The 23440-nt window shown below is 40.7% G+C and overlaps 1 protein-coding gene across 1 annotated transcript in view; it reads left to right on the top strand.

Moving 5' to 3' along the window:
* Positions 1-498: 498 nt before the first annotated feature.
* PTCHD4 (patched domain containing 4) overlaps positions 499-23440 on the top strand; it is a 179174-nt gene continuing 156232 nt past the window's right edge. The window contains exon 1 of the mRNA XM_057303981.1: positions 499-1098. Coding sequence (XP_057159964.1) covers positions 499-1098 — 600 coding nt within the window. The remainder of the gene's footprint in view (positions 1099-23440) is intronic.

Below are 23440 nucleotides of genomic sequence, written 5' to 3'. Positions count from 1 at the left end.
CCGCCCCTTCTGGGGCACATGTCTGCTTCTTACAACACCGAGGCACATGGTTCCAGTTAGGCACCGAACCCCATCAGGACGGAGAGGAAATCCACATCTGTGGGACGCTCCGCACGGAACCACCTCCAGCGAGGGAGGCCGGGGGACTGCAGCGCCGAGATGAAGGGCTAGACCGAGGGAACGCTGCTCATGCGGTGAGAGGGGCGCTGGAGGCAGCGAGGGCGCGGGGAGGCCGGGGAGGGGTGGGCCCCGCGGTGCCCCCGCAGCGCCCGCCGCGGGCCCCCACGCGCGCTGTCGATATTTGCCCGCCTTGCTGCAACTTGCTGCAGTGTTTGAAAGAGTAGTAGGAGCGCATGGAGGTGGGGCCGGGGAAAGACCAGGCAGAGTGGTTGGGGGTGAACGCGGAGGCGGCGGGGAGGAGGCGGTGTGAGGAAGGGGGCTGGCCCCGATGGGGTGGGATGGGGGAGTGGGGGGTAGCCCGGCGCTTACACATGTCACATGTGCTTTTTAAGACGGCCGGGAGCGCCTGCGAGCTGGATCTGGTGGAGGATGCTGCGGCAGGTGCTTCGCAGAGGGCTCCAGTCGTTCTGCCACAGGCTGGGCTTGTGCGTGAGCCGGCACCCGGTCTTTTTCCTCACCGTGCCCGCAGTCCTGACCATCACCTTCGGCCTCAGCGCGCTCAACCGCTTCCAGCCCGAGGGCGACCTGGAGCGCCTGGTCGCTCCCAGCCACAGCCTGGCCAAGATCGAGCGCAGCCTGGCCAGCAGCCTTTTCCCCCTGGACCAGTCCAAAAGCCAGCTCTATTCGGACTTACACACTCCTGGGAGGTATGGCAGGGTGATCCTCCTCTCCCCACCCGGGGACAATATTTTGCTCCAGGCTGAGGGGATCCTGCAGACCCACCGAGCCGTGCTGGAAATGAAGGTGAACCACAAGGGCTATAATTATACTTTTTCCCATCTGTGTGTGTTGAAAAATCAGGATAAGAAATGCGTGCTGGATGATATTATTTCAGTGCTAGAGGATCTCAGGCAGGCTGCCGTCTCCAATAAGACAACAGCCAGGGTGCAAGTGAGGTATCCCAACACTAAATTAAAGGTATGCTCCTCCTGCATGCTTCTGCCAATTAAAGAGGCAGCACTTCATTTCTTGCCCTAAACAAGCAAAGAAAATGCAGAGGTCTCATCCTTAAGACTCAGAAGCTAATGCTTCTTTCATTTCTTGGGGGGGAAAGATGGGCAACCGAGTGAAGAAAACAGGCAATGAATGGTATGACTAGATATTGAGAAATTCAAAGCCAAACAAAACAAATGCCAAAAATGAAAAAAAAAAAAGGAAAAAAGTTGTTTCTGAGACCCTGCAATTACATCTTTGTTCAGGGTTAATAAATCAGTGAATGGAAGGGGGAGGGGGAATCCTGAACAGTTTGGGGGATTTCTTTTCATTATGGGGCTCGATGTATTTCTTATTACTGATTACACATCCACCTGGTGCCGTATCCCCCTATTCACATCTTCAGCCTGGCTTGATTTTGACATGCAGAGATTTTGTGTTTTGGTGCCTTGTGAGTGTGTGTCTGAAAGCAGTGGATGTGAATGTAGTAGAGATTCCAGGAATTATGTGTAAGTGTGTTGGCATAGCAAAAGAAGCGGAAATTTTCTATGTGTAAAAATGGGGATATGCAGCTAACTGATGTACTAGTTTACTGAGTCCTGTTATCTTCCTTTTCTATGACAAAATCCAAACCAAACCAAGATCCTTATAATAGCCTGAAAGAAAGAAAGAAAGAAAGAAAGAAAGAAAGAAAGAAAGAAAGAAAAAGAAAGATCTACGGTCAGCAAAAATTGCAAAAAAAAAAAGATTATTTCAGCATTAAATATATTGTGCTGTTTAAACTCTCAATTCAAATTTTGTTCCTCAAATGAGATTTCTAAACTCATTCTACACTGTCAGGATTGAGCTGCTGCAGGCAATGAGGCATGCAGTCTCCAGGTGACTGAAGTTTCAGGGACAAATGTGACTTCCAAAAGAGTCACTGCACCATTTGTATGCTCGACCCTGTGCATGCTCAGAACCGAGAACTCCCAAGACAGGTGTTTCCCAAGAAGGAGGAATTTTCTTCCTTCTAATGGATATAAGGCTATGCGTGTGCTTCCGTGGAGATAATGGAATAGGAAGGAGCTCAGTTTGGGTAAATGGGTGGCCTAATATAGGAAATCATTAATACTTCTGTTTATGGATTTGATATAGTCATCATCCCTACATGATTTTTAAAAAACTTTCTCAGGGTTTTGTTTTGTTTCGTTTTTCGATTGAAAGACTGTCTTTTGTACATCAAAGGAGGACTTAATGCACTTAGAAACTAGGGATTCCTCAGAAAGCCTCATAACCTGCCTCCTCTTAACATGTTGTCTTTGTTTAAATGCATCCAGAGGCTGATAGGGTTTCAGTTTTACAAAGCTGAGTAGTCCCTTGGGGTTTGCTGAACCTAGACAGATGATTCATCAGCTTGAAATCTAGGTAAGGGCTTGCCTGCTTCACACTTAGTGAAGGAAGCCTGATGACTTTATGTGGTTGGGCAGCGTGCTTTTTGTTACCTTCATCTTTTGCCATCAGCATGATGACTTGCTACAGAAAAGGATGCAGTGGAGAGGTGATCTCCTCGTCTATACTCTTTTACCTGAGTTCTTAGCTAGGCCAAACGTCTGGTGTAAAGAGAGGTTTGAAACTGTTTCATACTTAAGCTTCAATTTGTTTTCCCTATGGAGGCGAGTTTGCAGATTCTTCATATGCGTGATTAGTTGGGTCCCTTATTTCTTTATTCAGCAGTACTCCAGGTGTAAAAGCTTTGTCCAATCAGCCGCTGTGAATATTTTGTTAACCTGGAAATATCCTTATGACATTTACAGTATAAACCCCTGAGATCTCAGATTCACTCATTTAATAATTGGTTGTGCTCCCATGATTTAGGAGGGGATCTTCTAGGCCCACAAGACAGAATTTGGTGTAAGAAAAGCAAGGTTCTTATTCTCATGGGACTTAAAAGTAATACACGTCAGGATCTTCACCCAGAGTTATCTGTGAGCAGGGACTCTGCACTTTCTGGCTTCCTCATTGAGCCCCCATCACACTAGGCCTATAACTGGTGCTCCATCTAAACTTTTTGGCTGATTGGTTGGTAGATCTACACCTTGGTAGGAGTCAGCGGGTGATCATAGTAGAATGGAGTAATTGATTACAAAGGTCAGTGTAGTAATAGTAAAATTATTCCATTAACCATAAGAAGAACAGGAGAATTAGACATTGGCTCTGTAAACTGTAGACCCTATTCTGCTACATTCTAATGCCAGTGCCTCGTCCAGTGTGCTGGCTGGACGCTCTCTGCATGGCATCAGTGGGAGTTGTAGAAGCTGTTTGAGAAAAGGAATCCTTTGAGTCTCTTTTGAGAACAGTGTCCCCTCTCAAGCATCCAGAGGTAATCTCACCCATGCTAATGAAATATAAAATATAATTTGTGTAGTACCATGGACACCTAGAATCTTATCACAGTGTCTCCAAGGACTTCTAGGTTAAGAACTCCTTGTCACAGAGCACAACGAAGTGGCCTTTTGTTTGGATTACATGTTATTTGGAAATGATTTTGATTTGCGTGTGTCAGTGATTCTCAAAGGGTGTCCCTGCGATGCTGACGCGCGGTAAAGTTTGAGAACCTCTGGCGTAGGCGATTTGAGGGGAGATTTTACACTTACATTTTATGGCTCTGTAATTCATTTTGCTTTCCTCTGTCATACTTGGGTCACCGCCCTTCCCAACTCAATATGGAAAATTTTCATGGCGGAAGATGCTACTGATGGGCCAGGGAAGCAGGGTTGTGGAAAAAATGCAAAATAAATAGCACTGGCTGGATAATGTGAGTAGGAGTTGGCAATCTCTTGACATGAAATTAGCAGTAGGTCAGTTCTTGGAGATCCTCTGTGGATGCGTAAACACTGATTGACAGAAAGAAGTGGCCAGAAACCATTTTGACAGTTGGAAGGGCATCTTCCAACTATTATTAAGGCACCCAGGTAGTCCCGAGCACAGAAGGCTTTAGGACTTCTGATAAACATGATTATCTTGACAAGGTGATCCAGAGAAGCAGGGACATAGAAAGTTGGCTGGCACGGAAATCCAAACAGAGGCTCAAACAAATAAAGCTAGTATGAAAAAAGCACGAGTCAGCTTAGGATACTACAGAAGAAATGAAACACACACACATTTTCAAAAACTGTGAAGATGCCAAAATCTATAATTCCTACACCTCTGTAATATGAGCTCTATAAGTGTACCTGTCAGTAAAATCTTTATATTATTATATCCATTATTATATCCCCAATTAGGCACAAAGGTCATGTCTTATATTCCTTCCATGCGTACGATTTACGTTCCCTTACTCCAACCTAATCCGATTCTTTGTAGATAGTACCCATATCCTTGATTAGCCTATTAATTTGTACACTTGTACTGTGATATCACAAAATTATCACCACTTTTCAACCTTCCGTGGCATGATTTTATTTTTAAAGGTATTCTCTACATTCTCCAGATTTCTATAAAGTGTTTTTGGTTTAGAGGCCTTTTGTTCTCCACTTGTTAGACCTACATATTGTAAAGTTAATACAATGTGGCCAGACTGAATTTTTAAATGAAATACATAACATATTGCTGAAACCAGGCTCTTGGATAAAATGAATCAGGCACTCAAAATCCTTAAGCAAGGGCTGCTCTGGACTCCAAGGAATGTTTCCATGATTATTCAAGTGGCTCAGATGTTTGCAGGTGGTATTTCTCAGTGTAGGCCACCATGACCTCACTTTTCCATCTGACTAATTCTAAGAAAGTAACAATTTCCATGTCCCCGGTTCTTTATTTTTACCCCAGTGAAAGGCACAGGTAAAGGAGAATTGGACAAATGCAGTCCATAGCAAATGGCGAGGAAGACATGAAGCAGATTTGATTCCCCTGCAGCCTGTCCTCCCATTAAATTTCATTAATATCACACCTATGAACCGATGTTTAACTGAAGTGTCCGTGCTTCGATACGCCACACTTAAGAACAGGAGCAAAAAAAGACTTTCCCTATTTCTGAATGAGGAGCAGTGTTTCTTTGGGTACATGTCCAGGTTTGGAAGATGTTGCCTTTGACTATTTAGTTCCAATCTCAGTGGAAGGGCAACTTAAGCCAACATGGAGAGTGAGGACCGGCATTATTTGTAGAAATTTCTAAGAAAGGTCATTCTATAGACCTCTTTCCTTAATTTGTCCTAAAATCTTGCAAGACATCCGTGTCAGGATCTTATCTCAGAGGACGTTTTGATTTAAGCTTACTTTCCTGATTCTCTCCCTTAATAGGGGAAAACACTGCTACCTTATTGAATGTTCACATTGCGTACTGTGCGTTACTGGTGCTTTATACACACCGTGTTATTTTTACAAGTTTATGAGTCAGGGGAATATTTTTATTCTCATTTGATAGGTAAAGAAACTAAAGACCAGGAGGTTAAATGGCTTCTGCAAGGTCCCCAAGGTAGTACACGTGGAAGCTGGGATTTAAATCCAGGTCTGCCTGTACCAAAGTTCATATTCTTAATCACAATACTATACTAGGTCCTGTCATACCCTGTGCCATTTCTTGTAGCAACAGGCCTTTGTACTAAGACAAATCTGGTGCCGGAATTCCCAAGCCATCTCAAATCCACATTAAAAGACCACTGCTGATCTTTCACAATAGTGCCCCGGCTCCCTCAGAGTCACCAGTCCATAAGAGGGTGAAATGAAACCTCACTTCTCTTATTCATCCCTAAGGGAATGAAACTCCTAGTCTGGACATGCTCCTACCTTCTGCCTACCGTGGAACCTGCTACAAGTTTTTCAGCAAATTTCTCACTGGCACATGGTTTCATCTTTAATAGCATTTCACATCAACTCAGAGCAAACCATGGTGAGGCTCCAGGATCAATGGCAAGTGGGAAACCTATAAGGTGGCCCCAGGATTTCAGACAGAGGATTTTGTGCCAGACAAGCTTGGGTGTTTTTGTCTTAAATGGGCATCAGGAAAAATGATTGATTAGATAGTAGGGGATAATACAATGCAGACTAAATTGAAACATGTTCAGGATATCTAAGTTCTAAACCCAGTTCTTTCAAGATTTGTGTGACAATGGACAAGTCCCATCATCAGTCTGGGCCTCAAGTTCTAGGATTCTTCTGTAACATTCCACTGTGTAGTAGGTAAATATCATCCCAGTGGATTTGGGAATATACACCAGAATATTTTTTTCCTGTGGAATGAAGTAGATGTGTTTGGTTAGATGTGAACTATGCTATTGAAGGATGTTTATCATAATATCCTAATGAAATTATTGTACATCTATTTCGTAGCCATCATGTCAGGATTAGTTAATTAAATTTTTCTGAGTGCTGGTTTAGAAACTGGTCATCACACAAAGAGGGCAAGGAGAGACCAACGAAAGAAGTAGGCCACTCTAGATTGGAAGGTGGCAGGTGTAATGAGCAAGAGAACTTACCTATGAGACTTGTCTTGGGCAGCCCCAAGATGAGTAGACCTCTATACCTGCCCGCAAGAATCTTAAAAATCTATATAGAGGCCTAACTGGATTCAGTCACATACACCGTCCAGATGGTCTCAACAACACATTGCTCTCTCAGGCCGCATCCTTGAAAACGTCTCCCACTATGAGAACAGTAGACAGAACATACATTCCATGGCCAGGGAAGGGAGTGAGGAGCCTCTGATTGCCCAGGTCCAGCTCGTGGGTCAACTGGCGGTTATGTCCTCTTGATGACCTCCTCCAACACTGAGCATTCAAATGGGCAAAAGACTTGCTTGATATGGGGGTCTATCTCCTTCCCCTTGGCGTTAACAATAAACCTATTTTTAACTAAACTAAATAATTTTCATAATTTTGTTATCCCACATGGCAGAAGCACAGGAGGAACTAAGGCCACTCGCCCCACAAAATGAACCACTCCTTTGCTTCTCCTGCCACTTTAAGCAATAATTAGCTCTAACGGTTGTTTTCTTAATCTTTTCTATGATACACATTATTTAACTGAAACAAGCTATTATATTTTGCTTTTACATTGTGTTTGGAGAGTATTTTCCATTTTAACCCGATAGCTATTACATCATTATTGAACCACATTGCTTTTAATTCAATTTTAGAGTGATCAGCATATGCTCAAACCTATTCTAGATACTTCCAAACACTTCTCTATGCGCTCAGTATAAATATTTTTAAAGAGGAAGTCTGGAAATTCCAAGGTTCTCGATTTGCATAAGACAGCTGTAGATTGGACAGCAGGTCTGTTTCTTCCCTGAGTCAAACAGATCACCCCGGGGCCCCTTCTCCAGGGTGGAGCCCTGGGAGTGACTCATTTCTCTGGATTGTTTCTGCCCTCATGCTGGTGGATGGGGTTACATTCATCACAGCCCTGGCACACAGCAACATTTAGGTAATGCTTCTGGCTTACAAGGGTGCCAAGTTGCATTGTAAACCACAAAATCAATTTCCTTTTGTTTTCTAAGACCTTGCTGCCCAAAGTGTTGCGTATGGACCAGCAGCATCAGTGTCACCTGGGAGCTTATTAAAAATGAAAACTCCTCAGGTCACACCTGACTGGAATCTGCATTTTCACAAGGCCCCAGGATGCCTCGTATGCATTTGAGAGTTTGAGAAGCTCAGGGCTAAGACACAAGATTGACCTACGTATTCCTCATTCATGGCTCAGCTTGAAGTAACATATGTCAATTCAGACCAAAAATACCCATAAGAAAATTGAGTAATTGAGCCTGTAGCCATATCATTGAGTCACGTGATAGAGACATTGAAGAAACGCCTGGAGAATTAGCGAGCAGCTATTCCACACAGAGAAACCCTCGTCCCTATCATCTGTAGTCGGGCCTGTCACCTGGCTAAGCTTAAAGCTGATTACTGTCGTTCAATATTTTCCAAAAATGTTGAAATTAAATCTAACCGTCTCTTTAAAAAAAAGCATCAGCAGCATTTTTCTCAAGCCCCTCTGCAGTTATTTCACAAGAGTAGCAACATTAAGGCCTAGTTAGCCTAATTATGTTAATATAATATGAGAACACAAGGTATAGGAACTATCCATAGGAGCAAGAGTATTTGGGAAAATGAAACACGAAATTACAGTGAAGCATATTTTTAAAATGGCCTTGCATTCCATGCTTTTCTCAGACAGGATGATTATGGCAGAGCCATTCACGGAAATCAAGGCTTATTCTCTGTCATTCGAGGGAATTCAGGGCCTGTGAAAGGTACCTGATGAGCCGCGCTCAGAATGAATGGACTCTGTTTAGTTATAGGATTTGTGTTAGAACAGCCCATGTTTTCCCTCCAGAGCTACCCTCCCAATGAGGAGAGGCCTCACCTGGGCCGCTCTGACTTTCCTCTGCTGTGTCTCGCTGAAGGCAGAGTACAGGCTCTGGATTCTGGAAAGCGGAAATATGTTCAAAGGGTTCTCATAGCTTTGGGAGGTCCTGAATGTTCGTGTCAGATGTAGACTTGCCTGGATGGTTCAGGTTCAGCCTCAAAGTTTATACTTCCCTTTGAATGTTCAGGTCTGTGCTTTCACCTCACCAGGTTTCTTAATTACATGGAGGGAGAGTGTTCGGTTCTGATTGTCACTGCAGGTCATGCTAATATGGGCAAGATGCACATTTGATTCAAAAGCCATTGCTGTGCACACTCATTCAGGTAACGATTGTGTCGGCTATGTGCCAGGCTCTGTATTGGGCACTGAATATTCTGTGGGGTACAAAACAGATGTGCATTTGCCCTCCAGGAGCTTGAGCCTCGTAAAAAAGACAAAAGTCACATAAATGCGTAACTACAGATTATGATGGAGGAAAAAACACACGGTGCTGTGAGAGTAGAATGAGTGGAATACCAATTCTTGGGGTGTTAGAAATGGTTTTCTTGAGGAGGCAATTGTGAGCCAAAAAATAAGGTGTGAGGAGGTTAACATGCGTGGGTTGGATGGTAGACACAGAGTGCAAAAGGGAGGACGTGTACCTTAGAAGCATCGGATGAGAGCCACTGTGGATGGAAGTTTCCAGCAATGATGGGGAGGATGCTGAGGGCCATTGTAAGACTTCCTTGAGGGTCGGTGTAATACAAGTTAGATCCAGGTCTACGGATCTAGATTGTCTGGGTGTCGATCTTTGCTCTGCCCCATTAGCTCTCTGACTCTGTACAAATATTTTCACCTCTTTGTAACTCAGCCCCCTCCTCATAGTCCCTACCTCTTAGCATTGAGTAGGTTAAATGAGTTCATGATACCTAAAAGCAGCGTGTCTCAAACTCTAGTTGGTACCTGGGGATCTTGTTAAAAATACAGATTCTGTTTCTGAGGTCTGGTGTGGGTGACAGTCTGCATTTCTAGCAAGCGATGCTGATGCCACCGGTCCATATAGTGAGCAGGAAAGGTATACAGCAGTAGAACTGCACCCGGTTCATTGTAAATTCTTAACAGCTGCTGGTGGCTGAACTCCTTGAGCACTGATACTCGGCCCTTATCCAGATTGGGTGAAAAGCCCTTTTTGTTTCAACCCTCAAAGCTGAAAAAGCTTTCTGTCATATGGTAGTATCCTTATTTCCTTAGTAGGTACAGTATGAGGGATACAGATCCCTGTGTTTTTTGCACTAAAGACCTTAAGCTGCCTCCAGGGTTATCATTCTGATTGTGACCTCTCTTTGCTAAGGGTAGTAAAGAGCAGATAAGGAAAGTGTGGGTCCTTGGTTTCTGTGTTCACTGGGTTTGGAAGTATCTCGGAGGTTACATTTTTGTGATATTCTTAGTAGAGCTAGCCTTGACCACTCTCTCCCCTAGTGGCATTTGTGTCGTTCTGGTTCTCCTCCTACGTTTCTGACGGTTCCTTACTTCTTACTGGCTATTTCTTCTTACTACTCCCATATTTATAATGGCCCCTTTTCATTGTCTATTCTCCCAATCTTCTCATTCAAGCCAAACATCTATTTTCTTCTACATCTATGACTCTTTGAATGGCATCTCTATTCTGTCATTTAATCAGGCTCAGAATGTCACATAATTAACTCTTTTTTCCCCTACCCCCCAACCAGCCAAGACATATATACACAGTAATAGCTAATTACTGGGTCCTGACACCAGGAATTCTCCTGGCATGGTCCTTGGAACCCATAGCATCCACACCACCTAGAAACATGTTAGAAATATGAATCCTCAGACCTCATTCCAGATCTGCCGAAACTTTAAGAGTGGCACCCAACAAGCCCTGTAGGTTGACTGAATCCTACTGAAGTGGGAGAACGTTCGTTCTACAATAATGGCGTTCAATCTTGCCTGAGTGTAAGAATCATGAGGGGGGGGCCTTCAAAATACTGATATGTGGGTCTCATCCCCAGAGATTCTGACTTAATAAGTCTGGAAAAGGCATGGGCATCGGGAATTTCAAAATAAACAAACAACAAACAAACAAACAAAAACCCTCCTCTGCTGATTAAAATGGATTACCACAGTTTCAGACCAATGTCTCCTTTTCATTTTTTTTCCCCTTTTCTTTCTCCTCCCTCCTTCTTGGGCCTTCATTACGCATTACCTATTTGTGTGATAATCTAATCTCTCTCTTATAATTTCTCACTTGGAACATAGCCTGTGTAACAAGACTATATGCATCTCTTGATTATATTTTCTTCTAACCAAATCCTGCAGGTGTTTCCCATTGCCCAGAGAAGAAATTACAAATTCTTGACCATGGCCATGGAGAACTTTCCTTGGCCAGGCCCGCAACTCTCCCTGTAGCTTCAGGTTACAGTACATCATGTGCTGTCACCAGACCAAAGTAAGCCCACCCTGAACTTTCCTGTTTTCTTACCTCCATTTATACTGTTCTTTTTGCTTGGAATTTCTTTCACACTCTCAGACTCACCCATACTTCTTACAAGCTGAGACCCCAAAGCCACTTTTTCCATGGAATTTCTCTAAGTGCTTCTAAAGGTAGAAAACACTTGCACACACTTTAGAGGTACTTTGAAGGCAGTTCCCTTAATCACAGTCTAACTGTCATTACAGGTTTGTCACGAGTCTTTGCTAAAATAAAACTGTCTCTTCCTCATGGGCCAGTAGAGCTCGTAGCCTTCACTATAGAAATCGACTTGCTTGGGAGGAGCTAGTCAATAAGGAGATCTGTAGGGCAAGCCCTTGGGGGGAAATTCTAAGAGAACAGGGGAAAAAAGTCCACCCTGGTGAGTCCGACATTCTTAGGCTGTGTCTAAACCCTAAAGATAGACGGCCACAGAAAGACACTGAAAGCTGTTTCTGTGAGTGGTCCTGAGATGTACAAGGCATGAGCAATGTAGCTTTGGGCTAAAGGCCATCAGAAGAGGGAGAGAGAGACATTTTCCCCACCTGTACACAGCATACATGTGACTTTAGCTCAGCAGAGACTGCAGGGATGATGACATGGCTTGGGCACCTGGTAGGGTTGCCAGGTTTAGCAAATAAAAATACAAGGCACCAAGTTAAATTTGAATTTTGGATAAACAAAGGACAATTTTTTTTTAGTATAAGTGTGTCCTATATATATATTGCTTTCTTTACTAATTGGATATTCGGATTTAACTGGGTGTCCGGTATTTTATCTGGCAGCCCGGTAGTATGAAAATTCACAGAATCCCATCTGAAGACCACAGCACTGACTTGAGACAGTCCCAGGGACCAGCACCAGTGCTAACTCACGATAGTGGCAATCAACCAGGGGGCTGGAGAAGACCAGGAAAAGTCTATTTGGGATGTAGTAAAGATAGCAGAAGGACTCCCAGAGATGCATGGGCAAAGTTTTCAGGGGCCAGAGCTCCCGTCTCAAAGTGAGGACACAAGCAAGTGAAATTTAAATTCTTCTTACTACGACCTTATTTGTGCATTCTGCCCACAGGAAACTCAAATTACATTTATCGTTTTAATAGTTCCAAGTGTTCATTTGCTAGTGAAATGAAAATCGAATGAATAAAAGAAACTTACCTGAACACTACACCGGATAAAGATTCCATTTAGCAGAAATGTCTTTTGTTTTATACTTCATGTATGAGAAGATTAAGAATATTTATACACAAGAGAAAAAATTAAAGAAAGTAAATGATGGGTGTGGATTAGTGAAAATTTGTAGCATGGGAATATCAGCAAACCAAAATTTGAACCCTAGACAGGATAGGTTACCCCTATGAAATGTCGCATTAGAAACAAAGATGAATCATGGTATTAAACGTGCATACAATAGCACGAAGGTGTATGTGCTATTTAGAATCGGTCTTACCTTCCTTCAAGATTATAAGACTTTTAAGGGCACTGATCTTATCTGGTTCATATTTCTAGCTTTTAAAAAATGCGAGGAAATTCTAGCTTTTCATTTCTCTCTTCCCACGAACCAGGTCTTCCTGCACAGGGCAGTTGGTGGGATAATCTCTTTAGGGCCAATTCCTGGGCGGAGGAGGCAGAGCCTGAGTAATGGAACATGAGGACAGAGATGGTGGGGCACCAGTAAGTGCCCCCAGAGACAGACACACACCCTGCTAGAGCTCCCAGGGGGCTGAGAAGCTCAGGGTCTGAACTAGTTTAATGACCCCTTTTCATAGATGGAGCATATCTCTCTAAGGGAATGGCACATAAAATCAGTATTAGCAACTTGACTTTTATTATCATTTCATTCTTTCCGGCCATTTTTTTTTTTTACTTTGGGGATTATATTTAAGGAACTGGATCCTTTCTAGGCTGAGACATTTTAGACTTTTTTTTTTTAATTAAAATCACATCTTATCAGTATGTCTCTTACTAAACAATGCCCAACTTCATATTTTTAGTTAACTTTTCTCAAAAAGTTATTTATAAACTGATATTATCCTACTTAACTTTTTCCTGACAGAAGAATATTTTGGTTAATTGATAACTAAATTGATAAGAGATCCTCACTTCTCATCTTTGCTTCAGCTTAGTATCCAGAAAATATATTAATGGTGTTAAACATATAGCCTAAAGCAACAAATGTTTTTATTGAAGTGTGTCCTATTTCTTAATGCATTGAGATAGGAGGTGGGGCTCTTACTGATTAAGTCCCTCTTTTAAAATTTTTAAATAAGGATGAAGAGGGTAATAAAAAGGAAACAGACAAATCTTTGAATTCAATTTTGTCATTTACTAGCTCTGTGACTCAGACATGTTACTTAATGTCCTTGTCCTTCAGTTTTTCTGTTAAAAAATCGTATTATTAATATCCATTCTATAGATTTTCAAAATTTCTGGCACTTGGTAGTTTCTTAATAAATTATAGCTATTTTTTATATCAAACCAACAGCATAACAATACCAAGGAAATATTAGGAAACCAAGTGAAAAATCTCTCACAATCCTACTAACCAATTCTAAAACGATTTATTTCTAGTCTTTAACTATAAAATACACAGTTGTTATATACAGTATATGTCTTTTTTGATCCTGTTTATTTTCATTTTTTCATAAGCATTTTCATAATTATAATTTTACCGGTTGCTCAAAAGTTTGGCAAGTGACTGTGACATAATTTACTTAATTGTTCATTTATTGTTATCTTTAAAGTGTTTCTGGGGCAGTGTTTTGGGAACTGATTTTCACTATCTTTCATAGGCATAAGGAAGAAAGCAACATATTCTGGCTTGCAAACAGAAGCTGTAGGAAAAGAGCATTTTCTTACGTGATTTAAAATGTCTCTTTTGTAAGCATAGGCACTTACAAAAGCAAGATACAAATATAGGTCAACAAGTTCCAGGGGAGCAGGTGTGCCAAGAAAAGACCCTGGATAAAAATTAGAAGGACCTGATTTATTTATAGACCAACTCCAAAATGCTGTAAATTACTTTGTTGAGGACCACATCCAAGATTAAGCTTCTAAGAGTAGCTTGTGGCTCACCCTGTTATGAAGTAATTTTTACTGCTTTCCACTTGCTATAGTTCAGTGCTTCTCAAAAGAAACAATTCAGGAACTTTCCAATTTTATGATGCCCTAGAGCCCCTCCCCAGACATTGAATTAGAATCTCTGGGGAAAGGGCCTGAGCATTGGTGTTTTCAAAGTCTTTGTATGATTGCAGTGGATAACCAGATTGAGAAGCACTGAAGGACCTTAGACTAGAAAGATCCCGCCATCCTACCCAGCAACTTTGCAAAGGATGAAAGGATAAGGGGGAAATGCTGTTTCTCCTGAAGCCCATCCTCAAGCCTTGTCTGAGGTCCCAACGGAGAGAGAATTTGCCTTGAAATCACAGTACCATTTCCCCACCAGGTAAACTGCCTCCGTGAAAGCTCTTTAGCTAAACAAACAACTTCATCCTCTCCAATAATTCCTTAATCTCGTGTTGACTGCCCAGAAATATGATGTCTTAATCAATTTGTTATGCTCCAAAGATGTCCTGGATTGCTAGTCATTGGGAAAATATATCCCTTGACACTTCAAAAGGCATGCTTACTTAATACATTTTTGTACGGAGACTAATGAAGAAAACCTGTAGGCACATGATAAATATTATTAGGGTGATAGAGCCAAATATAATAAATCATGAGAGTTCAAAGAAGTATAATACTAGGACTTGAAATAAACTTCCACTTTTTATTAAGCTGTTATTAGCTTCTTGATTTTCACCAGGATAACCAAAATGCCTTCACGTCATGAGGTGGTCATTGTTTGCTACCTTGTAACTAATTCATTAATGCTATCGATTGTTAGCCCATCCTTTTGATAAGTGCATAGTAGGAGATAACTATGTGTTGAATGAATGAAAGATCAAGTGAATTAATGATCTTTTAATTGTCACATTTTGAGTATTAAAAGCATGATATTAAAGAATTTCAAGAATATTCCCAGCCTTAGCTTAGCCAAATTTTACTTAACCTTCAGCTAAATTCCAATCTTTTCACTTGTGAAAATAATATTGTACTTCTTTTCTAGACATAAGAGTTCTGAGAAGGTTAACTACTAGTTTTAACAAGCTCGAGACTTCTAACTCATTCATAAACAGATCCCGACTTTCCCAGATCCGTGTGGCAAATCAGTCCAGATTAAAACAGTATAAACACCATGTCTAATTAAAGGAAAAGCATGTTCATTAAAGTGCAATGAATATTTAAAGCAGTTCCAACTACATAGGAGCCATAACAATGTAAGTGCCCTTCTTCGGTCAGTAGAGAGCTTTTCCGTTAGCAGCCTAGTGGATTCACAAATCACATACTCCCTCTCTTATTATTTTTAGATGGCAATTATAAATCACTTGACTGAATGAGGTGAAAAGGATGTTTTCCTCGCCCATATGAATGATGCGATGTGTGCCCCTGGCCCCTGAAAACTTGAAATTATGTGTCACAAAAAGAAAGTCAAACATTTGGTACCCCACTCCTATCTTTATATTAAATACTTTATCTTTGGCAGAAACCAAAAACATTCGAGAAAGTTGAATCCATACTCATGTTTGGCAGAGGCCTATACGATAGGGAATCGATTTCTCTTTTATTCACTGTTCTAAAGAACATCCAATAATTGTAGCATGCATGTGTAAAGGAATCTGACGTAGGCATCGTATTATGTGCATATATTTTCATATGCCTTCATTAAGAGAAATTTTAGAAGGTTATCTAATCTCCACATTTCAGAAAGCCTTGTTTATATAAATTCTTCCAGTAACCTATTCACTACTTAATGTCCCTCTCAAAGAAAATTATTCCACATATATCTTTAAAAGAGGTATTTTTATTTGTTCTTCCTTCAGTGAAGAAGGAGAACTCTGATCGTAATGATCTTTTGTTGTTGTTTTGTTTGTTTGTTTGTTTGTTTGTTTGAACTATCGTCTACCTGTGACCTTGGAAATAGTCATTATATTCTCCTGGCCTTTTCCTCTCTGGCTGCATAATCTTATATACGTAGACTTCATTCTCCACCTCACTGCCTTTTTGTTTTCAGCAGACTTTTAAGTTGGGGAAGTTGACGTGTCTCCTGGGTCTTAAACACATAATGTTCCATTCTTTATAAAGATACACAAGTATCTTCCGTGATCCAAACTTCCTTCTCTCTGTATCTGCCAGATCTCAATGAATAGCCTTTCTTAATAGAGATGTATTCTGTCTTTACATTGTTTCAGAAACTGCACTAGGCTGGGGCGTTACAGATAAGTTACAGATCCTTTTTTCCAGAAACCTAGTCTAGTGAAGAAGGAAGACAACTAAGTGGGAAGTAATCAGTACAGTGCGGTAACTTGAATCTTAAAGTCCAAAATGATCCAGAGCTTTGAATAATCCAGCGTTGGGGTTATATCAGATTCAGCCTGCTCAGGTGCTCTATTACAAAAAAAAAAAAAAAAAAAAAAAAAAAAAAAGAAAGAAAGAAAGAAAAGAAAAGAAAAATTACTCTTTACTGGTGGGAGAAGTCTTTCAGAGATGCTTGTTTCAATTGGTAATAAATGTTTTCTTTTCAAAGCGTATTCATTAAAATTGAGGTCAGTGGAAAGCTGCTCTCCGTAAGGAAGGAAATATTTTGCTATGATCAGTTACTCTGAAGGTTATGAAGTCAGCATAAAATCCCAATAATGTTATAGACTTAAAAAATGAATACAAAGCAGGAAAATTTTATGGGTATGGACCAAGAAATATCAAAATGAAAAAGCATGAGGGTTATTAATCACAAATAAGACCTGGCCAGAAGATTGTGGAATAGTGGAACTTTCCATGATCCCCCAAATCATCCCATCTTCAGGTCTTTCCTCCCCGATGCATAATAACTGTCAAGATCATCGTGAGATTATTTAACCAGCAAAAGTGAAGCATATATGCAAATACAAGACATCTTGTAGAAATCGTGAAGCAACGACAACTAAGATGTTGGAATTGTGAAGCAACCACAGCGAAAATGCTGAACATTTTTAATAATTACAAAGAATAAGGAGTTAATTCCTACCTTTGTTTTAGGTGATACCTGATTTGATAAACATCTCTGCCCACTGGGGTGGTAAATCAGCATTTTTATTCCCATTAAACAAATTAGTCACTTTTATATCATTAACAAAAGGTCACGTTGAATCTTTCCAGAGCAGAATGGGTAAATACAATCTGCAAAAGATACCTCACACTTTCACTGATCGAAGGATGTTCGATGTGTGCTTCTGAGAGTTAATGTTTATATAGAAATTGTAGGACTCCGGGTCTCCTTGTTGAGAAACATAAAATGGAACTGTGCCTTTTTCCTTTTTCATCAGGATTCTTTGTACTAGCAAAGTGAAGTGCAGCATTAAATAATTGCCCCGTGAATCCAATCTTCATAAATAGAAAACCTAGATATTTTTATCTGACTGTCCTATAGCAACACTTAGCTTTACTTATCCAGCAATGATTTCAGTTCTCTTGGGTTTTATTGTTGTTGTTTGTTTTAATTCAGAGATAGTAAGACCGCAGGGTCAGGAAGTCTCTTTCATCTCTGGAGAACTGAATGTTTTGGAGGCCAGGATGGCCCAAGGCGTGTCTGTTGTAAGTCCCTGGGAGCAGTTCTAGCACGTAATGGGGTTGTGCACCGACAGAGACTGAGTAATTGTCGAAGTCCACTCAGACTGGAGTGGAGCCAGTATTCTTACTGCAGTACCTGCATTGTTACTCCTACACCATTGACCACACATTGACCGTATAGGTCCTTCAGTCGTTAGTTCGGCCTCACATAATATTTCTAAAGTTATTCCTGATGGTTTTCATGGGAAACTCAAGATTACAAGTGGAACAGGATTCGCTGTATCATCAAATTCATCCTCACCCAGAACTAATAAAAGTCTATTCCCTACAGCATTTTTTCCAAAGCAATTTAGGCAGTCTGATTAAGTTCAATTTATGTGCGCCTCACTAAATTGATCGAATTTCTGCCACTTTTCTTGGAATACTCCTCTGAAGCCCTAATAAACCTGACTAATATCATGACACTTCTCTATTATAAAACTATTTCTCTTTATTATGATATTCCATTATTCCTTTTTCTATTAACGACATAGAATGATCCTAAATAATTCTTCTTCTTCTAATAAGTCATGCTGATACCTAGTTTTTAGGAAGACCGGAAATCAAAGTCCACATCCTGGCTTTGTAGACTAGGAACCATTGTAAACAGAAACATATTTGATGTAATTTTTAAATGATCTCTTCCTGCCCCAATTGAGACTGGGAAAACTGGCAGCCGAAGTCCTTCTAATTTTATTTAATAACTACCACTCTGAGGGTACTCAGAATACATGAAGATACTGAATATTCATCATCATATAATGAATAAACGATTATGGAGTTCTCACTGTGTGCAAGCCGGTAATAGATTATGGGTTTCTGAAGCAGTATCCCTGCCAGTAAGGAATTTACAATTTAGTTGACTTGGTTGGATAAGTTCACAACGTAGTTGCCTTGTCATATATGTACAATAAGTAATGAGGCAGTCATGCCCAATGAGGTATATGAGCACTACTTCCTATCGAAAGGAGTCCAGAGGAGCCATGGATCACCTTTGTCTTTCCCTCAGGCTTTTGGGATGAAGTAGGACTTGAGCTCGTTCCAGAAGCAAAGGTTGGAATCAGCTGGAGCAGTAGAGGGAGAGCACCTGGGATGGAAGAAGAACCCGGCTTTAGAGTGCACTCATTTGGGTGGTAAACCAGCATTTTTATTCTCAGTAAACAAACAGGGAGAATTGTTTTATTTCCTAGAACTGGCCTGGGTAGGCTAATTAGAATTACAGAAAGCACTCTAACAGTTAATTATAATATGCTAACATTACAAGAGAACTCAAACAATGTGTAAGTTCTCTAGGTCAGGGTTTCTTAACCTTGGCACTGTTGACACTTGGGGCTGGTAATTCTTTGTTGGGAGGGGCTGCCCTGTGCATTATAAAATGTTTCACAGTATCCTTGGCCCCTACCCACGAGACATAGTAGTATATTGCTCCTCTCCCCAGTTTTGGCAACCAAAAACAAATGTGTCCAGACATTGCTGAATGTCCCCTGGGTTGCAAAATTCCTCTCCATCGAGAGAATCTCAGATTCTCTTCTCCTTCTGTAATACCAGCCATCAGGAAAATTGTCTTTGCACTTAACCTAGATCCCTCCTATTGCACGTTATAAATCCTCTTCTTCAGTGGCCTCAGAGTTGTGCTTCCATATAAGGAGTAGTCTGTCCACTTGGCAAGACACTAGCCTACAATCTCTGGAGAATTTCTAAGTGCCCAGGGAAAACCACTAAGAAATGCTCACTAATATCTCTCCTCCACTTAGGAAAAACTCTCTAGTCTTGTTCACTTGTCAAAATTGTAGTCCTCTTTAGATTAGAAACCTATTTCGATTGTAAATCTCATTGGTGGGGGAAGCTCAGCTTTAGGAGAGAGCACAGCTGGTGCTTCCTGGATGTTAAATAATTCATCTTCCTCATTTTGGAGAGTCAGAAACAGCCAAGCCGAGATGCTAAATTCTCAAGGTAATATTGCAAAACCTAGTCCCTGGCACTACAGAGGGAAAAGGCCTGCTAAATCATAGAAGCCACCCTGCACAGCGTTAGGGGAAGCTGTAGAGAGAATGCTGTTTGCTCACCTGATTTTTCCCCATTTTGCTAACACAGGAAGACAGGTTGCTCTGAGAGAATTCTATGAAACTCGGTTAAGAAAAATCAGCCTTTCTACATTTCATATAGTCATGCCTGAGTCACTCATGCCTGTAGTTCATTTTTCAAGTGCAGTATTTTGACTCTTCTAAAAAATACTTCCCCCAGAAATCAAAAGGTAATCATAGAGCTGGGGGCCCACCTGCTCCATTGCAGTTTGTAGAAAATAGATGACATTTCAGCAACTGCTTGACGTTAAATATTTCTCATTAATGGTTCTGTTCTCACACTTGGCTATTTATTGCATAAGCTATTTTAGTCCAAGTTGTCCTAGTACCTGTCCCAGGCTCATCTTAGATTTTTGTAATACTTTCAAAGCTGCACTAATTCTCCAGAACGTACAGCTTCTAGAACAGGGTTCCATAGTAGTACTAACACGTTTTCAGGGAACTAATAATCTTAGCACTTTTATTTCTGTGCCCTGAAAGAGGTAACATTCTTAGCAGAAAACCCTTTTTACATCTTAATGGGACACTATTTTTCTTCAGATATGATAGGGTCCACATGTGTGTGCTGCACCCGTATGCTCCTCTCAACCACGTTTCTTGATTGTGGGACTCTAATGAGAATCTGTAATGCTCTGTGATTGCAGCAATTTTTATGTTTTAATCTATGCTGCTGGAGTGGTTGACTGCATACGAGATAAGCAATCAAAGCTACAAAACTCCACATTTTTCCATTGGTCAGGCTCGGTAGTTTCGCATTAGCTTCACTGGGTGTAAATACAGACAAAGGCAAAAGACAATCGAAGAAGTCTGCGTGCCACCATTGCAGTTATCAAGACAACACAGATTTCTAAATGACCGTTCAGTTCTTTATCCAGGGGGATCTTCTCAGGGTACATGGATAGACAAAAATTGAATTTTCCAACTGGAAATTGGCCAGATGTGATTTGTAACAGCTATGTTCTTTTGAAAAAGACGTTGTAGTCATTAGAACAGGGGAGACGGGAAGGGAGGGTGAGTTCTATCAAACAAAATCTCAGTTTGGGTTCATTTATTAAAGTCTTTCCTCATGTCATGAGAACAAAGGGAAAAAAGCCATTTTGGTGATTAGACCCATGGGCCAGACAACTGAATGATCAGGCTCTGACTGAACCCAAGACGTCCCAAGCAATATTCGGTTTATGGAAGTGGTGCCAGGAGAGCTTTTATGAAGATCCACACTATTTTTCCCTCCATGATGTTTTCTCCAGAAGTTAGGAATATAACCTGAGCTACTCTAGCTTCCTAATAACACAGCTGGCTTTAATGTACTCTAAACAGGAGCACTTAATTCAAACAAGCCTCCATTCTATTATTGTTCAAAGCTGTCTTCCTCAGGAAACCTCAGTTCTTGTGCATCTTGTTTGATTTGAAAATTGACGACTTATATCATAAATCAGATGTGATGCTACCTGGTAAGACATGTATTATTTCGATAAGTGAAAAGACCTTTTAAAAGTAAGAACAGGGGCACCGGGGTGGGTCAGTGAGTTAAGTGCCTTCGGCTCAGGTCATGATCTCGGGGTCCTAGAATATAGCCCTGGCCTCTGGCTCCCTGCTCAGCAGGCACCTGTTCTCCCTCTCCCTCTGCTCCTCCGCCCTGCTCATGCTCGCTCACTCGCTCTCTCTTTATCTCTCTCTCAAATAAATAAATAAATAATCTTTAAAAAAAAATGAAATAAATAAAAGTCAGAACAATTGAGATAGCTGTCCCGTATAAATATTAATAAGTTCAGAGGTATACAGTGGAAGGGAAGGGGAAATTGCTGGAGACCTTTAAAATAAGGCTCCCTAAAGATAATAACATTACCCCAGTTATAATACTAGTTTATGACTAATATTAAAAGAAAATAGAAATAGAAAATAGAAAATATTCAACCCATCGTATCAATTAAATGTATATTTGCTTAATTTAACATGAAATCATGGTACGAAGAATATGACTAACCCTTTTCATCTGCCTGGATTCCATTCAAAAGAGACTGGGAAAATTCACGCCAAACTGTTTATAGGAATAGGGCTTCCCAACAGAGCCACCTGCATCTGGAATTCTTTTATTTCTGTAAAGGAGCAGTTCCAATAGAAATGAGTGAGCTAAACAAATTTAAATGTGGGTGAATATCTGGGAACCAATAACCCAGCAATCATGAGGGAAGAGATTTGGAAATTAGCTGAGAGATGGTAAGTTTTAGATTTGTTCTCCCAAGTAACTTATATGTACTTGTTCTCTGGTATTATTTAATCTGTAAATGTGAGTATTTGCTCCTCACTTTCCATTTCTCTTGAATGTCTGAGTGGTGTTCAAACCAATTCTGAAGTAATCAGACCGGCTCAGTCACAGCTAAACTAAGACATGGCAACTGCTAAAGATATAGCTAACGTTTCTGCATAGACTTTGACGACCTCATTCAGATTTTGTTTGGTCATTCATTCATTCAACATACATTTTAGTGAGGTTATCCCATATGCCGAAACCTGTGCTGAACTCTGGAGAAACAAAGGCACATTACACTCCATCCCAGCCCTCCAGGCTGTAGAACTCAGTGGGCAACGACCCCATCTCTGGCATCAGACAGCTCGAGGACGTCATCCTGGCCTTGTCACTTACTGTGTGATCCTGGGATAAATGACATTCTCTCTCTAAGCCTTGGCTTCTTCCATTGAAAGTGGGGATAATGAAAGGAACTATCCTATAGGTCACTGGAAGGATTGAAATGAGAAATACTTTTCGGGAACTCTACAAAATAAGCAATGAGTAAAGGTTAGTGTTTATGCTCTACAGGGAAGGAATACTTTTTAAAAAATAAACATGGTCAAATTGTAAGGGTCTCTAAAGTGGGAGCACTGAAGATCTCTTAGCATCTCAAGAACAAAAAGAATGAAAATGAACCATCCATCCTGTGTGGGTGAAGCCATTGCTGAAATAATCAAGACCTGCAATTTTAGACATATTATTACTATTACAAATATTTTTAAATGACATCAAGAGAAGGCTCTCATCTCTGCTGAGTTAGTAGAGGGAAAAGGATTAAACTGCAGTAAATTATTAGGCTTGAGGAAAACTTTCAAATTCTTAAGACTGTTGGTAAAATTTATCACCCCAAAAACGTATTTTTAGAGATACGACATGCAGCATTTTTCTCCAGATGATTTGGATGCAGGGCTGACTGGAACCAGAGCTGTGAGGTCTTGAGGATATTCCTCTCCTCCTACGATTGATGGAGGGATGATATGCAGAGTTGACAACGGATAATAAACTACCATGGCAGAGATGGAAAGGCTATAGTGAGAGGTCAGGAGAAATAGGTAGCCGTTATATTTTTTAATAAGGAATGGGGCATATTCTGCAATTATGGAATCGTGTAGTTTTTTCAAGTTTCAAGGCAGAAATACCAACATATGAATTCAGATTGCAAATTCTGCTTAGAACTGCAGCTTCCAAATCTTAGGGTGCATTGAAACTTGACCGCATTGCAGTTAATAAAATGCTGTTGGACAGGATTTTGAGGACTTTGTCATTCGGAATGTGTGTCGAGAATATTTGGAAATTTTAAACCTGAAAATTCCCAAGTTCGTTTTCAAAATTCATAAGTTACTCATTTCAATAAAAATAAAATTCTAAGCACAATAAAATGTAGGAGGAAATAAAACTAGAGCGTACAGATTCCTGTGTGGCATGTTGTAGATGAGGTGTCAGTACACTTTTCTGT

Source organism: Ursus arctos, unplaced genomic scaffold (assembly GCF_023065955.2).
Source record: "Ursus arctos isolate Adak ecotype North America unplaced genomic scaffold, UrsArc2.0 scaffold_29, whole genome shotgun sequence".
In the NCBI taxonomy this organism is placed as follows: Eukaryota; Metazoa; Chordata; class Mammalia; order Carnivora; family Ursidae; genus Ursus; species Ursus arctos.
Note: the sequence above shows the minus strand (reverse complement) of the source record. Positions and strands in the feature narration are given on the sequence as shown.